The following is a 16,097-nucleotide window of genomic DNA, read 5'->3' as shown; positions in this document are numbered from 1 at the left end:
ACCCTTACAGTGTCACACTACTTTCAGCCCCACCCTCACAGTGTCACACTACTTTCAGCCCCACCCTTACAGTGTCACACTACTTTCAGCCCTACCCTTACAGTGTCACACTACTTTCAGCTCCACCCTAACAGTGTCACACTACTTTCAGCCCCACCCTTACAGTGTCACACTACTTTCAGCCCTACCCTTACAGTGTCACACTACTTTCAGCTCCACCCTGACAGTGTCACACTACTTTCAGCCCCACCCTTACAGTGTCACACTACTTTCAGCCCTACCCTTACAGTGTCACACTACTTTCAGCCCCACCCTTACAGTGTCACACTACTTTCAGCCCCACCCTAACAGTGTCAAACTACTTTCAGCCTCGCCCTCACAGTGTCACATTACTTTCAGCCCCACCCTTACAGTGTCACACTACTTTCAGCCTCGCCCTCACAGTGTCACGTTACTTTCAGCCTCACCCTTCCAGTGTCACATTACTTTCAGCCCCACCCTTACAGTGTCACACTACTTTCAGCCCCGCCCTAACAGTGTCACACCACTTTCAGCCCCGCCCTTACAGTGTCACACTACTTTCAGCCCCGCCCTAACAGTGTCACACTACTTTCAGCCCCACCCTTACAGTGTCACATTACTTTCAGCCCCACCCTAACAGTGTCACACTACTTTCAGCCCCACCCTTACAGTGTCACACTACTTTCAGCCCCACCCTTACAGTGTCACACTACTTTCAGCCCCACCCTTACAGTGTCACACTACTTTCAGCCCCACCCTTACAGTGTCACATTACTTTCAGCCCCACCCTAACAGTGTCACACTACTTTCAGGCCCACCCTTACAGTGTCACACTACTTCCAGCCCCACCCTTACAGTGTCACACTACTTTCAGCCCCACCCTTACAGTGTCACACTACTTTCATCTCCATCTTTACCGCACAATCCTGTGATTGACATCATGAGGATCAATCTACGTAATAGGTTGACGATAAGATGCATCGACCAAGTCAGCAAGCCTGACCACTCAATTCCCTTAGTCCCCTCTTACAACAAGCATGGGTCACTCACTCAACCACTCAAACACTTACTCAACCATTCATTCAACCACTCACTCAACCACTCTACCATTCACTCACTCACTTAAGCACTCAATCTATCACTCAATCTATCACTCAATCTATCATTCACTCTATCACTTACTCAAACACTCACTCAACCACTCGCTCACACGGGTGGCCCAGTCGTCTAAGGCGCCGCGATTCGCTGTGCAGAGTTGCGTCCCTTGGACACGCCAGAAACCTATGATTGTGGGTTCGAATCCCGGTTCACCCCGATTATGTTTCTAGGTTTGTCAGCATCATACCCGTGCTCGTGGGTTTCACCGAAGTGGTAAACGTCTGAGACCTGCATCACTTCGGGCTTTCCTCCCACAATAAGCTGACACGCCATGATATACATGTAACTGGAATACTGTTAAAAGCAGTGTTAAACCCAACTCACTCACTCACCCACTCACAGTTAGAATAGGTCCCTATGCAAGAGGCAACCAAATGAATCGGGTGGTCAGGCTCGGTGACTTGGTTGATTGTGTGTCATCGTACCCTGACAGCATGGATTGATGCTTACAATACCAATCACTGAGTTATGTGGTCTAAGCTGGATTGTTTACAGGCCGCTGTCATACAGCTGCATTATTTACAGACTGCCGGCATATCGCTGGAATGTTGCTGAGTGCTGCATTAAACAACAAACAAAACCTACCATATCAGTACTGTCAATACAGAATACACACACTTCAAATCCCTGTCATCTGCCTGGCAGGTATTGAAGGTGTTCGTCACAACAAAACTATCGACCATGACCTTGTGCATGAAGTGCTGGTGACATGCGACCTGTGAACTCCGTCAGTGTGTGTAATCGAGTGTCAGGTCCAGATGTTAGGAATGATAGACTCTCAGGTTGTATCGATATGTGACATGGGGGACAGTTGTCGTCGTTCAACATGTGGTGTCAATCACCTTGTTGTCCCCCGACGCGCGAAGCGGGGGATATAGTATTCACGACCGTCCGTACGTCCGTCCATACGTCCCACCTGTTTGTTGCCGCGATATCTCAAGAACTAAACACTGGATTGTCTTCATATTTGGAACTATGGTGTATATACAGACTCCGCAGACACCAGTCGGTTTTGGTGACCTTGACCCCATTTTCAAGGTCACAGCAGGCATATCTGCTTTTGGAGTTGGAAAACGGTGTTCCTGCGATATCTCAAGAACTAATCTCTGGATTGTCTTCCTATTTGGTACTAGGGTGTATATACGGACTCCGCAGACACCAGTCGGTTTTGGTGACCTTGAGCCCATTTCAAGTTCACAGCAGGTAAATCTGCTTTTGGAGTTGGAAAACGGTGTTGCCGCGATATCTCAAGAACTAATCGCAGGATTGTCTTCATGTTTGGAACTATGGTGTATATACAGACACCGCAGACACCAGTCGGTTTTGGTGACCTTGACCCTATTTTCAAGGTCACAGCAGGCAAATCTGCTTTTGGAGTTGGAAAACGGTGTTGCCGCGATATCTCAAGAACTAAACACTGGATTGTCTTCATATTTGGAACTATGGTGTATATACAGACTCCGCAGACACCAGTCGGTTTTGGTGACCTTGACCCCATTTTCAAGGTCACAGCAGGTAAATCTGCTTTTGGAGTTGGAAAACGGTGTTGCCACGATATCTCAAGCACTAATCGCAGGATTGTCTTCATGTTTGGAACTATGGTGTATATACAGACACCGCAGACACCAGTCGGTTTTGGTGACCTTGACCCCATTTTCAAGGTCACAGCAGGTAAATCTGCTTTTGGAGTTGGAAAACGGTGTTGCCGCGATATCTCAAGAACTAATCGCAGGATTGTCTTAATATTTGGAACTATGGTGTATATACAGACACCGCAGACACCAGTCGGTTTTGGTGACCTTGACCCTATTTTCAAGGTCACAGCAGGCATATCTGCTTTTGGAATTGGAAAACGGTGTTGCCGCGATATCTCAAGAACTAATCGCTGGATTGTCTTCATATTTGGTATTTTGGTGTATATACAGGCGGGGGACATTTCGTCACTTCTGTGACAAATACTTGTTTACTTTGCAGTGGAAATTACTAAAGTAAAGCTTGAGTGTAAGTTCTTGTGTGTGTAATTGTTCATGCACCTTGTATCAGTTTAGTGTCTTATTGTAGTTGTTGTTGTTTGTTGTTTAATGCCGCTCTCAGCGATATTCCAGCTACATGACAGCAGTCTGTAAATAATCGAGTCTGGATCAGACAATCCAGTGATTGATAACATGTGCATCGATCCACGCAAATGGGATACGATCAACCAAGTCAGCGAGCCTGACCACCTGATCCGGTTAGTCGCTTCTTACGAAAAGCATAGTCACTTTTTACTGCAAGTATGGGTTGCTGAAGACCTATTCTACCCCGGATCTTCGCAGGTCTCTTATTGTAATATTTTGGTTGGTAAAGTGTTTACTTACCAAAGCACAAGTCTGAAAGTAACTTGATCCTGACTTGGAATCCTTGTAGTATCATGTTCAGGGGGATAGTGTAACCTTTCACTTCTTTGATTAAATGATATATACTACTTTTGATAGGGATAATCAGATATGTCAGATATATTTAACGATACATTTGACATACCGTATTCGACGTAATAAACGCCCCACTCTAATAAGCGCCCACAGTGATATTTGCTAATATATTGGCAAGTGAACAATCCCAATTAGCATCCCTTCCGATTGATCAATGTACACAAGACTTATTTATTCGTGTATAATGCGCACTCGTGTGTTATATGCACCCTTAATAATGGGCAATTAAATTCTGGAAAAATATATCTGTCGTATATAAACAGTTCAGACCGTCAGCATAAATTTTAACTTTCAACTCTGTTTTTTCCACCAAAATAATATTCTAATAAGACCCCCCTATTTCTAATTTTGAGAGCGCCCTGGGCGCTTATTACGTCAAATACGGTATTCAAAAGTTGAGAAGTATATATATATATAGACAGTGTATTTATATCTGCAAGAATGCAGTATACCCGACACGTTTTGCCATGTCGGCAAGGGAAGTGCACAAGCTCAATATTAAGTAACGGTTTCTAAGTTTTCCAGACGCCATTTTTGTAGCCTCGCAAAAATAACAGGGTTTGGGGGGCTTTTGCCCCTACACAACAGCTTGAATTAAATGCATTTGTAAGTATATGTAAATTTTAATTACCAAAGTAGTTACAATATACGTGTTAGCTGAAATGTGGTTCAGAAGGATGTCACTGATGAGGTTGCCGCATGCCTTTATGGAACTTCTATTTTTTGAGTACTTTTTCCATGTTGATGTCAAATTTTCGACATTTATGCACCTCTTTGATATTCAATTTCAAGGTTTAATCATATTAAACTATACAAATGCAAGCAGGGGAATGTTTTTGCTTATTTTGAGCTATTTTTCCTATTTTTCAATAGTGATGCTGTCACATGTGGCTTTATTAGTAGGATCAAACAGACATGGCAGAGTTTTTTACTGCGGATAAAACTTGATAAATCTGTTTTTTGTCCCCCTTTTCTTACACTATTTATCATAAACAACTACTATATTTTAATCTTTTTCAAACTGTGATATACAGTGTGTAGCATGGATCATGTTAGGTAGGCCGAGCATCTACTGTTGTGTTGGTCATCTACCCCCTACGACTCCTAGTCAGTTAGACCACAGATCATCAATTATAAGGTAGCGATGTAGCAAGGGATCGCTGTATGTATTTGTTTTCCTAGATTGTTTTTGATAGTATGATTGATATTATGTTTTATATCTCTTCCCCAAGTTTATTGATCTTCAGATTGTTTGTTATTAAATATTGTCTACCATAAAAAATATATTGAAAGAATTTCATGTTACAAGCACAAAGAATGGGTTTACTACTTCTCTTACATTATACCGCCTCCGTTGTCAGTGGATAGAGCGTCTGCCTGGAGAGCAGAAGGTCGGGGATAAATCCCCGGCCACGTCATACCAAAAGATATTAAATGATGGTACTTGTTGTAACCCTGCCAGGCACTCGGCATTAACGGAATAAAACAAGAACTGGTCAGCTCGGAGTCAGAATAGCGTGTCTAAGTGGGGTATCCATGTTTAACTGCAACATGGCATCTCAGTGGAATAGCACTATAAAATCAGCATCAGTCCGTACTAGTACAAGCAGCCACAGCCACAGCCACACACGCAGCCACACACACACACACACACACACACACACACACACACACACACGTCACTAGATAAGTACAGTTATCTTGAACACTTCCTATCACCTTGTTCAGTTCTCTTCTAAAACTTTGGAGACCACCTCCATGGTGTAGTAGATAGACCGTCTGCCCAGAGAGCAGAAGTTTGGTGGTTCAGTCCCTGGCCTCGTCATACCAAAAGACTTTTAAAGATGGCACTTGGTCTCTGTGGAAGAATTATGACCAAGTATGCTTGTTGTAAGAAGCTAAGATTGGGACTAAGTGGCCAGATTGTCTACAGAATCAGGGTTGAAGTCTGGATGTACCACTATAGAACATAAGTTTTCAGTCTGTGCCACCCTACCTCCAGTATGTGCTCGTGGGTTTCACCGAAGTGGTAAACGTCTAAGACCTGCATCACTTCAGGCTTTCCTCCCACATTAAGCTGACACGCTGTGATATAACTGGAATACTGTTAAAAGAGGCGTTAAACCCAACTCACTCACTCACTCCAGTATGTGGTGCGATGTCATGATAGCTGTTGTGATAGAGCTGTACATATGTGCTGATACAGGCCACAGGGACATATCATTCACTCACAAACTTCCAATCTCTGTTATCTATGTAGAATAATAGATAAATCCTATGTGTAACATAACACTTTAATAAGGTAGACACAATTTTATGGATAACAACTTCTTTAATACTGTAAAAAGCGACATTTCGGTATAGATCCTTATACCGTTGTCAAGCAAGACAGTCTTGCCACGCTCAGCCATATTCCAACTATATGACATTACCCTGTAAATAATCAAGTCTGAACCGACCGACCAATGATAGACATAATGAGCATCGATCCGCATGATGGCCCTCTATCAAATCTCCAAACCCGACCACCCAATCCATTTAGCTACCCTCTTTTTCATGGACACAAGGGTCCCCTTGCACAAAGCGATCTCAGTGCTAAGACTGTTGTAAGCCTATGTTAAAGTATGGGAGTCACGATCATCTTAGCGCTAAGATCGCGTTGTGCAAGTGGGTATGTTCATAGTAACAATAATAATTTATAACTTTATTATAGTCTTTTCTACCTAAATACTAAATTGAATCAGTACATGTTTTCTATAACACTGTTGTGTTCTACTATGTGAAAGTTGTTATTTTTATGAACCAGACTTCATGTCAGTGAGGGCAATAGTTTTATTAATACTATGCCTTCTGGCCTAGAGAGATAAAATCTCTATATTATTCATGTGTCACAAACAAGGTACTCATTTGGTTGGCTGTGGTGACCTCGTGAGAAATAATTGCTTGTCAGAGTGACGATCGTATTGACCTAGCTACGTAGCCCGGCCCCAGGCTGTGGCTCTGTAGGTTCACCTTCAGCTTAATGCCAAGGTATGACGTAGATCACTTTTGTTCTTTCATGCATGGAGAGTCCAAATTACCAACAATTTGTCACATGGACTTTTGTTTCTTGTTTATTAATCCAGCGCTCTCTGTCAGGAAAGTAATGTTGACATTTCCTGACAAATCATTGTTCAGGTAACTAACTATATGTGGTGAGGGGAATATCCTATGTTTGACCTTCATGTGAATAATTAAGATGTTAGCATAGATGTTTTATCCAAAAAAAGTGGTCAAATGTAAAAAAAATGTAAAATTGGGGGTAACACTTTCTTAGTAAAAAAAGCCGAAGACCCGGGTTTCGATTCCCGACATGGGTACAATGTGTGAAGCCAATTTCTGGTGTTCCCCCGCCGTGATATTGCTGGAATATTGCTAAAAGCGGCGTAAAACTATACTCACTCACTCACTCTTAGTATAAAAGTACAGATTCAAGTACTTTTTTGGGTTGAGTCGTCCGGGATTTGAACCCAGTGTCACTGCCATGGTGAGACACCTAATCGCCAGCACACAAAGTCAGCAATCTAACCCACTCAGCCACCGAGGCTTCCACAACAGGAAAAAAACAACAACAAAAACACTAGAATCTGTACTTCAGGGAGAAAGTGTTATCCTAAATAAAATACTTTTTAAAGTTTGTTAGTTTTTAGGTTAGATTGTAATTTCAAATGCAACTACTTCTGTTATCGGTGTGCCTTGTTTCAGCCAGATTTGACTTGAAAAGATGGGTACATTAAGCTTTGTATATCACACTTCACAGGGGTACATTGTCTGTGTGTGACACTCAGACAGGGCACATTATAGGGCTGGGACGAGTCCGAATTTGCTACCCGGGTACCCAACCCCCTATTACCCGACCCCTACCCAGGTACCCTCTGTGGGTCTCAAGAGATAGGTACAAAATGTCCGATTGGGCATTTTCTTACCATAGCACTTGCAAAACGCATTTAGATACATGTATTAAACAATCTGGTCATGCATACACTGAATTTGACTCAAGTTATATGTTTATTCAAAGATATGAAAAGTCAGAATGAATGGGTGCATAGTCAGAAAGAATTACGACCATTAGTGACTTGTAGTGAAACCATAGAGTTCTAGATAAGTTTTTGCCATTAAACAATAAAATCGCGTAAATAAACATAGGTCCGAGTAGTCCTGTGGGTACCCGGGTCCTACTTAGTACCCACCTGACCCGGGTACCCGAGTTACTCATCCCAGCCCTAGCACATTAGACACATTCCCTTCAGGGATACTTGCTTTGTGTGAAATAGTAACAGGGCAGATTATACTCTGTTTCACACAGTACGTGAGCACATTTTGCTGTGTGTGTCACACTCAACAGTGGCACATATCTTTCTTACCACTGCGATTGTCGTAAGACCCTTTGGTGAACGTTGACCTGTGGTAGTCTTACATTGTGGAAAAGGGTCCAGATATGATTGATCGTTCATCGTTACTGTGGACCTAAAACTACCAATAAACCTCATCACAGTAGCTTGAATGATAATACCCTTTCTTTGTTTTGCAGATTCGAAGATTGTATCCTGATGCAAACCTGAAGCTCCCTGGAAAGAAAATATTTGGAAATTTGGATCCGGAATTTATTCGTCATCGCAGGGAGGGTCTAGATGAATTTATTCAACAGCTGATCTCTCATAAAAATGTGTGCCAACAGTAAGTAGCTTGATGGTGATCATTTGAATGTGACAGCATGCAGAGTTGTGTCCCTTAGCTGGCCATATTCACAAGCCCTGGGTTCAGAACCAAGCAAGGGTGATGGAATAATCTAGTGAAAAGTGGGGGACAATGTGAAGCCAATTCATGGTGTCTGTCTCTAACGTTATTGGGTGCCGATCCACAGAGCTTTCACAGCGTTATTACCTCATGTTACTCTCCAGTTATCGTAGGCTCGTGAATGTTGTAGTACTAGAACGCTTTGTGGATCAAGGCCCTGAAATGTTACTTCACACAGCATCAACCAACACTCATTAGCTCACTGAAATTATTCCAAATATGTCCTTGGTTTGTTGGCACTATTTACCTGTGATCATGTGTTTCACGAAATTGGTAACGATTTTCCAAAAGGCGTATGAAAAGGGAATTGGATAAGGGTGATGTTGTACGTGTGTTATTGTACCCATTTGACAAAGCCAGAGTATATGTAGTAAATGAAATTGTCTTCTTGCCTTGGATACAGTGAGACCTTCTTAGTATGGATGGTACTCTTCCCAATGAAATTGTTGGGATGGCAAATATCTAGATATGCATATACATGTATGTTAGAAATGTATCTACATATGCACATGTGTAAGACCTTTCTAACAGACATTTCCTGCAAGATGGGTACCTGAGCCAAAGGGTTTGATCTTCACTCCCTGTATTTCACTGTATGTTGATAATTAATAAGTGTAGCCACTACTTTAAGAAAATTGCGCTTAGAAATTTGAATAATGGTGGCGCTTATTAAAACAATACACAACAGGTTAATTTTTTTGGCAGAGATCAAGCGGTAGTGAACAAACATTTCAAATGTTGATGAAACCAATCTTTTTAAATAGTAGTTGCTAGGCAATAATGTCCCTTTTAAGCTTCTGTTTTCTATGAGATTTGTTTGTTTGTTGTTAAACGCCGCACTCAGCAATATTCCAACTCTTATGACGGCAGTATATAAATAATGGAATCTGGACCAGACAATATAGTTTTCTATTAGAGAAATGTGTAATATATACCAAAAATACAGATCATCAAGTAATTTTCAGACTTCGTAGGGGTGCTTGTTTAAGATTGCTTACAGATTAGACTATAAGATGGTTGTGGAGGGGGCACTTATTGAAGCAGGGTGATAATAAAGCAAAAACAGTAATTTATAAACATGAAAATGACAATTGAAGAATAATGATGATTTTCACTTGTAATAAGTTGTAAATAGAGTTATTTCTCCTTTACGGACCAGAAATAGGAAATACCACCCAAGGCAGTACTACTTCCCTGCTTACACCGTTTATTTCATTTTCCTGCAGAATCTTTAAAAACTCTGACAGTGTTCTTTACTGAACTGCCTAAAGTCGCAGTTAAGTTTGTTATAAAACCATTATCCTTCAAGTGATTGAGGCCTTTGTCTCTCGACATGTTCAGCTAACAACATGATTAGAGACAAACGTGCAGGTCATTGCGTAAGCCCTGAGGGGCTCTCACGCTGGAGTCTAGGAGCACGACTATACAGAGACATGTGGATTTCACGATCTACCACTCTATCACCATGGACAAAAAGTTGTGGGAGAGATTGAGAGATCTGTCAATGATGGCTAATTAAAGAATGAGTGTCATGTTCTACTTAACTAGAAAGTCTATTTCAAGAAGCACCTGTTGAGTAGTGGTGATATGATGAATGTTTTAAGCTTCAGGCTGTGGTTTAAAAACATGGTATACTTTTTATGGTACTGATTATGATTTGAAGTAGGACAAAAATCTAACAGCTTTTACTAAAATTAGCTAACAAGTTGTTATTTCCGTTTGATGTATTTTGTTTGGACTCTTTGGGATCTGTATTATCAGGTGATGATCACAATATGCTTATTTTGCTGGATATGTTTGATCATCATGATGTTTGGTGAATTAGAAACATATGATTTGATTTGAACCAAAGAGTGAGTGAGTAAGGTTTTACAATGCATTTTAGCAATGTTCCAGCAATATCACAGCATGGGGTACACCATGTCCCAGAATGCTGTCCTAGATGTAAATGTAGCTGAACTTTTATTGTTCTTGGATTGGTTGCGACCTTCATGGGGGGGACAGAAACGACCTTGGACCTTCTAGTGTGCTGTACGTTGTCTGACCTGCCCTTGATTTCCTCACATACACTCAGCTTGGATTGGCTGATTCTGACAAACCAAGATAGATCTGTGTTTATTGTACTGCATGTCTGAAAAAAACAATGGTCATGCTTTCGTACACATTGAAGTTATGTTTGGGTTTGGATATTTTCTGGAGAGATAAAAATTACGAATTACGTAAAAATGGAATTATGCATTGAATATAATTATGAAAACAAGAATCATTATTAACAATGAGCCTAATATTCTGGTGAATATCATATTCCCACTGTTTTTCTATCATCTACTGAAAATCCCAATCATGATGCTTGGTTTGTCATCACTTGACCTTGCTCATGGGTTTGTTTGTTTGTTGTTTAACACCGCACTCAGCAATATTCCAGCTATATGATGGTGGTCTGAAAATAATTGAGTCTGAATCAGACAATCCAGTGATTGATATCATGAGCATCAATCCATGCAATTGGGATATGATGACATGCATCAACGAAGTCAGCGAGCCTGACCACCCGATCCTGTAGGATCTTACAACAAGCTTGGGTTTCTGAAGACCAGTTCTAACCTGGCATCTTCCCAGGACTTTCTCATGGGCAGACACGTCTCCTGCAGGCATCCATTCATGCCCTCCAACCACTTTGGCTGCTGGGATACAACTGAAATATTCATGAAGGCAGCTTTAGATCCAACACAAACCCCCTGTTACACTATCAAAAACTTTGATCAAAAACTTGTTTTCGTTTACACTCATCAAAGTTTTTGACAGGCGGTCAAAGTTTTGGTGGGAATTATCTTGCCAAGAAAGATGCTACTGACGAAGAATGTTTTTCTGTTGCCATATGTATTTTGTGTATGGCCATGTTGAGAAGGCGGCGTTGAGGTAGGAAAAGGCATATTTGGTCCCGAGAATGGCTCGTTGTTCAACTAAATTAATTAATTCTTCCAACATCTCGTCTGTCCAAAATAGTTGGCTCATTTTGACTTGACTCTATGCACTTCCAGTTGAAAAGGGGTAAATATTCCTTTCATTCTGATAGGCTAAATTAAATCAACATTTGATCAAAGTTTGACGAGAAAAAGGATCTCGGTTTCTATTCCATCAAAGTCTGTCAAAAACTTTGCCGAAGTTTTGGATAGTGTAACGGGGGCTTCACTCATCCATTGTCATGGAGCTCAGATATGTTGCAGAAATTCTACGTTGTTCTCAACGTTACTTGGTACTATGCTAAACAAAGACTGCGCTTTTGGGGGATATTTTTATGAAAGTGCTCTGTCTTCAATGCAAAAAATTATCCCAAATATATTCATGATTCCTAACCTTTTTTTGTTCAGTATATAGGAAAATGGGTCGGGTGGGCTAGCCTAGTGGTTAAAGCATTTGCTCATTACATGAAAGGCCTGGGTTTCATTCCCCACATGTGTACATTGTGTTTAGTCCAATTCTGGTGGCCTATGCTGGGATATTGCTAAAAGTAGCATAAAAACTTACTCACTCACTTGTTACTTTTGACGTATGAAACTGTTCATTTCCAACAAAACAGAGACGAATCTGTGCCAGACATATCAATGATCCATCCTGGCGTTCTAGTACTTTGTTTGCCTTGACATGTACATGTGTTTTCACCGTGCAGACAGCCCCATATGGTCCTAGATTCCCATATGTTGTACCAGACTGTGACATATTGGTGATGTAGGTAACTGTGCCACCAGCTGAGACATAGTGTCCTGTCTGTGAGCGAGTGAGTGAGTTGGTGGGTGGGGCTGTGTGTGGGTGGTCTGGCATGCAGGTGGGAGAGTGTCTGTGAGCGAGTGAGTTGGTGGGTGGGTCTGTGTGTGGGTGGGCTGGCATGCAGGTGGGTGAGTGAGTTGGTGGGTGGGTCTGTTTGTGGGTGGGCTGGCATGCAGGTGGGTGAGTGAGTGAGTTGGTGGGTGGGTCTGTGTGTGGGTGGGTTCGCATGCCGGTTGGTGAGTGAATGAGTTGGTGGGTGGGTCTGTCTGTTGGTGGGCTGGCATGCATGTGGTGAGTGAGTGAGTTGGTGGGTGGGTCTGTGTGTGGGTAGGTTGGCATGCAGGTGGGTGAGTGAGTGAGTGTCTGTGAGCGAGTGAGTTGGTGGGTGGGTCTGTTTGCGGGTGGGCTGGCATGCAGGTGGGTAAGTGAGTGAGTTGGTGGGTGGGTCTGTGTGTGGGTGGGTTCGCATGCAGGTTGGTGAGTGAGTGAGTTGGTGGGTGGGTCTGTCTGTTGGTGGGCTGGCATGCAGGTGGGTGAGTGAGTTGGTGGGTGGGTCTGTCTGTTGGTGGGCTGGCATGCAGGTGGGTGAGTGAGTTGGTGGGTGGGTCTGTGTGTGGGTAGGTTGGCATGCAGGTGGGTGAGTGAGTGAGTGTCTGTGAGCGAGTGAGTTGGTGGGTGGGACAACAGGTATTTCTGATTGATCACACTTGATTGGTAGCTGTGCAAGTTACAATTTTGGAATGATTGAATAATGTCATTAATCATATTTTGAAGCTATTAAAGTATTTGGTTACAATTTTCCCTGTGTTCTGCAGCTTAGTCACTGAGATTACACACTGTTGATGCAGTATACACCAATTAACAGTGGCAGATGTTGTTGCAGTTTACACTTTATAACTATAGTAGATTGATCTGTTCTTAGATAGTATAACCAGCAGCAAACTCAGCACTGAATATACTGTATTCGACATAATAAGCGCCCAGGGGTTAGAAATAGGGGTCTCATATTAGAATATTATTTTGGTGAAAAACAACAGGGTTGAAAGATCGTACATTTCGTGGTTTATGCTGTCAGCCTGAAATGTTTATATACGACAGATATATTTTTTCCAGAATCTAATTTCTCATAATTAAGGATGCATATAACACACGTTTTATACACGAATAAATAAGTCTTGTGTACCTTGATCAATCGGAAGGGATGCTAATTGGGATTGTTCACTAGCCAATATATCAGCAAATATTGCTGTGGGCGCTTATTAGAGCAGGGCGCTTATTACGTCTAATATGGTAACAGATTATCTCTCTGGTGATTATTGTTACAATGACCTTGTTGGTTTGGAAACCCCACCATCCCAACAATTACTGTTTGAAACGTCAAAATATAATAAACGTGACATTACTACGTGATTTATCAATCAAGCAAAGAATCTCAAAATTAAGACAAATCTCACCCAAGACCAGTGTGTGCCAATAACAGGTTTCACAATATGTTTTCATCTGTATAAACTGAAAAATATGAGTCATTATTCATCTTTTAAACCATTACAACTGTGAAAATATTAACAACTTTCAAAACAAGATTAATATCATCATTGACATTTCCTTTTTGTTAAGTCATGAAGACAATAAATTTCAATGTCACACTCTCTAAAGGCCTTGTCAGTTGTCTGGCAGCTGGATTGTACAGAGCTGTAAGGAGAGAGTCATAAAGTGTTTCAAGCAACTTTCAAGGGGAAGCAAGGTGCAGTGGTTAAAATGTTAACTTGTTGCTCTGAAGGCCCGGGTTCGATGGGTAAAATGTGTAATGCCTATTTCTGGTGTTCCCCACTGAGATATTCCTGTAATATTGCTAAAAGAGGCATAAAACCATACTCACTCACTCAAGAAGATTTACTTTGTTTTGTCATCATTGGTTAGGTTCAGTCAAATCGGTCTGCAAATATGTCTGGTAACATTATTTCATTGGGCCATTATGTTTTTTATTTGTTTTTATTCCAGATCTATTGACCCTTTTTTTCCAATTGGAAAGAAAAAATAATCTGAAATTTACACATTTATTTTGTGATTATTCCGTGTAAAACTCATCTATTAAACTTACCTCCCTTTGTCTTCCAATGAAATATGACCAAAAGCAAACCTTTAAGCAGATGATGGCACTAAAGATGGTGAATTCATTAATATTTCCCCTTCTTTACATCCCTTGATCCAGTTTTTAAAAATGCAGATGTCAGCTTTGACAAAAAGAATCTCTGGTCAAACAAATAAAAATTGATTGGCCCAGTTAAGCTTAGCTAATATTAAATAGTGAATATGAAGCCCCAGTGAAGATCGGAGATAGACTTGATCTTCAGCAACCCATGCTTGTCATAAGAGGTGACTAAGAGGATGGGGTGGTCAGTTGATGTTTGTTTGTTTGTTGTTTAATGCTGCACTCAGCAGTATTCCAGCTATATGACGGCGGTCTGTAAATAATTGAAATTGGACCAGACAATCCAGTGATTGACATCATGAGCATTGATCCACACAGTTGGGATGCGATGACATGCATCAACCAAGTCAGTAAGTCTGACAACCTGATCCCGTAAGTCGCCTCTTACGACAAGAATAGTCGCCTTTTACGGCAAGCATCGGTTGCTGAAGACCTATTTAAGTGTGTCATCATATCCAAATTGCGTAGATGCTCATGATTTTAGTCACTGAATTGTCTGGTCCAGACTTGATTATTTACAGACTGCCATCATATAGCTGGAATATTGCCGAGTAAAGCAATTCACCTGCAAGAGAAAACATCATAATAAGAAACACTTAATATTTTCATTTAAAATTTTGTTACAATAATTAAACTCTCTGTATCTTCACCTTGGCAATAAATGTGGAAGAACAAAATATTAATTTGATGTAGATTTGTGTCTCAGCACCAGTAGTTTCGAAACACATATTTCATCCCAATGTGTCAGTGAAATGTGCATGTGACGCCTTGTATCATCACCGGCCAAGGCGTCATACATATCACAAGTGCATTTATGCCCATAAATTGCACTGTGAAAGTATTACTGTTTCCGTTAATTACTACCATGTGAATGGGTCCACATGGTGTTTCCCATTCAGTGTGTTATAATGAGGGGGCACCTGTCAAGGACCGGATGTATACATTAAGACACACTTTGTACATTTTATGACCAACATGTAGATGAGTATATTACCCCTCTTCTCCTAGACATTTCAACAGCTGTGAGTTTTGTCATTGGTGGTGGTTGTGTATACTGCAGGGTTATTAATCAGAAGCATATCTAATATTCAAATCCATCCATTCAGCAGAAATATTTGTATGCTGGGCTTAAATTTACATAATGAATTTGGTTCTCCAAATTTCGTTTCAGTTATCAATGGCATACTACAAAATCTATACCATAATTACCATTATGATGCTCAGAAGGTGTTAATTTTTCTGTATGTATATTTCATCTGATTATTGATAAGATTATGCATCAAAACAGGAGAAATGTAGGGCTGTGTTGGAAAGGGGCATGGAAGGGTTAATACAACAAAATTCATTGTATGTAAAATGTTAAAATAGTTACAAAACAGGGTCTATGCATTGTCTGAAGGCGTTGCTGTCAGAATGGAAAAGACAAGTGATCCATTGTCTGAGTTGCTATGGAAAGAGTTAATATCATGGGAATAGCAGGAAACTAGGGCTATAGTCTTGGCAACAGATGTTGAATATGTGAATATTCCTGGTGTTTAACTTGTGTTGTATATGCGTGAGTGTTTGGGATGAATACTGTGGTTATTGCTCACTGGTATAAATGAACCTTTTGCTTATTCCGGTTGTCATTT

At 41.0% G+C, this 16,097-nt stretch overlaps 1 protein-coding gene across 1 annotated transcript in view; it reads left to right on the top strand.

Annotated features, from left to right (window-relative positions):
* Positions 1–16,097, top strand: part of LOC124142592 (serine/threonine-protein kinase Sgk1-like) — a 127,413-nt gene that overhangs the window by 70,665 nt on the left and 40,651 nt on the right. The window contains exon 4 of the mRNA XM_046511169.2: positions 8,221–8,366. Coding sequence (XP_046367125.1) covers positions 8,221–8,366 — 146 coding nt within the window. The remainder of the gene's footprint in view (positions 1–8,220; positions 8,367–16,097) is intronic.

This window comes from Haliotis rufescens, unplaced genomic scaffold (assembly GCF_023055435.1).
Source record: "Haliotis rufescens isolate VD_foot unplaced genomic scaffold, xgHalRufe1.0.p SCAF_2, whole genome shotgun sequence".
In the NCBI taxonomy this organism is placed as follows: Eukaryota; Metazoa; Mollusca; class Gastropoda; order Lepetellida; family Haliotidae; genus Haliotis; species Haliotis rufescens.
Note: the sequence above shows the minus strand (reverse complement) of the source record. Positions and strands in the feature narration are given on the sequence as shown.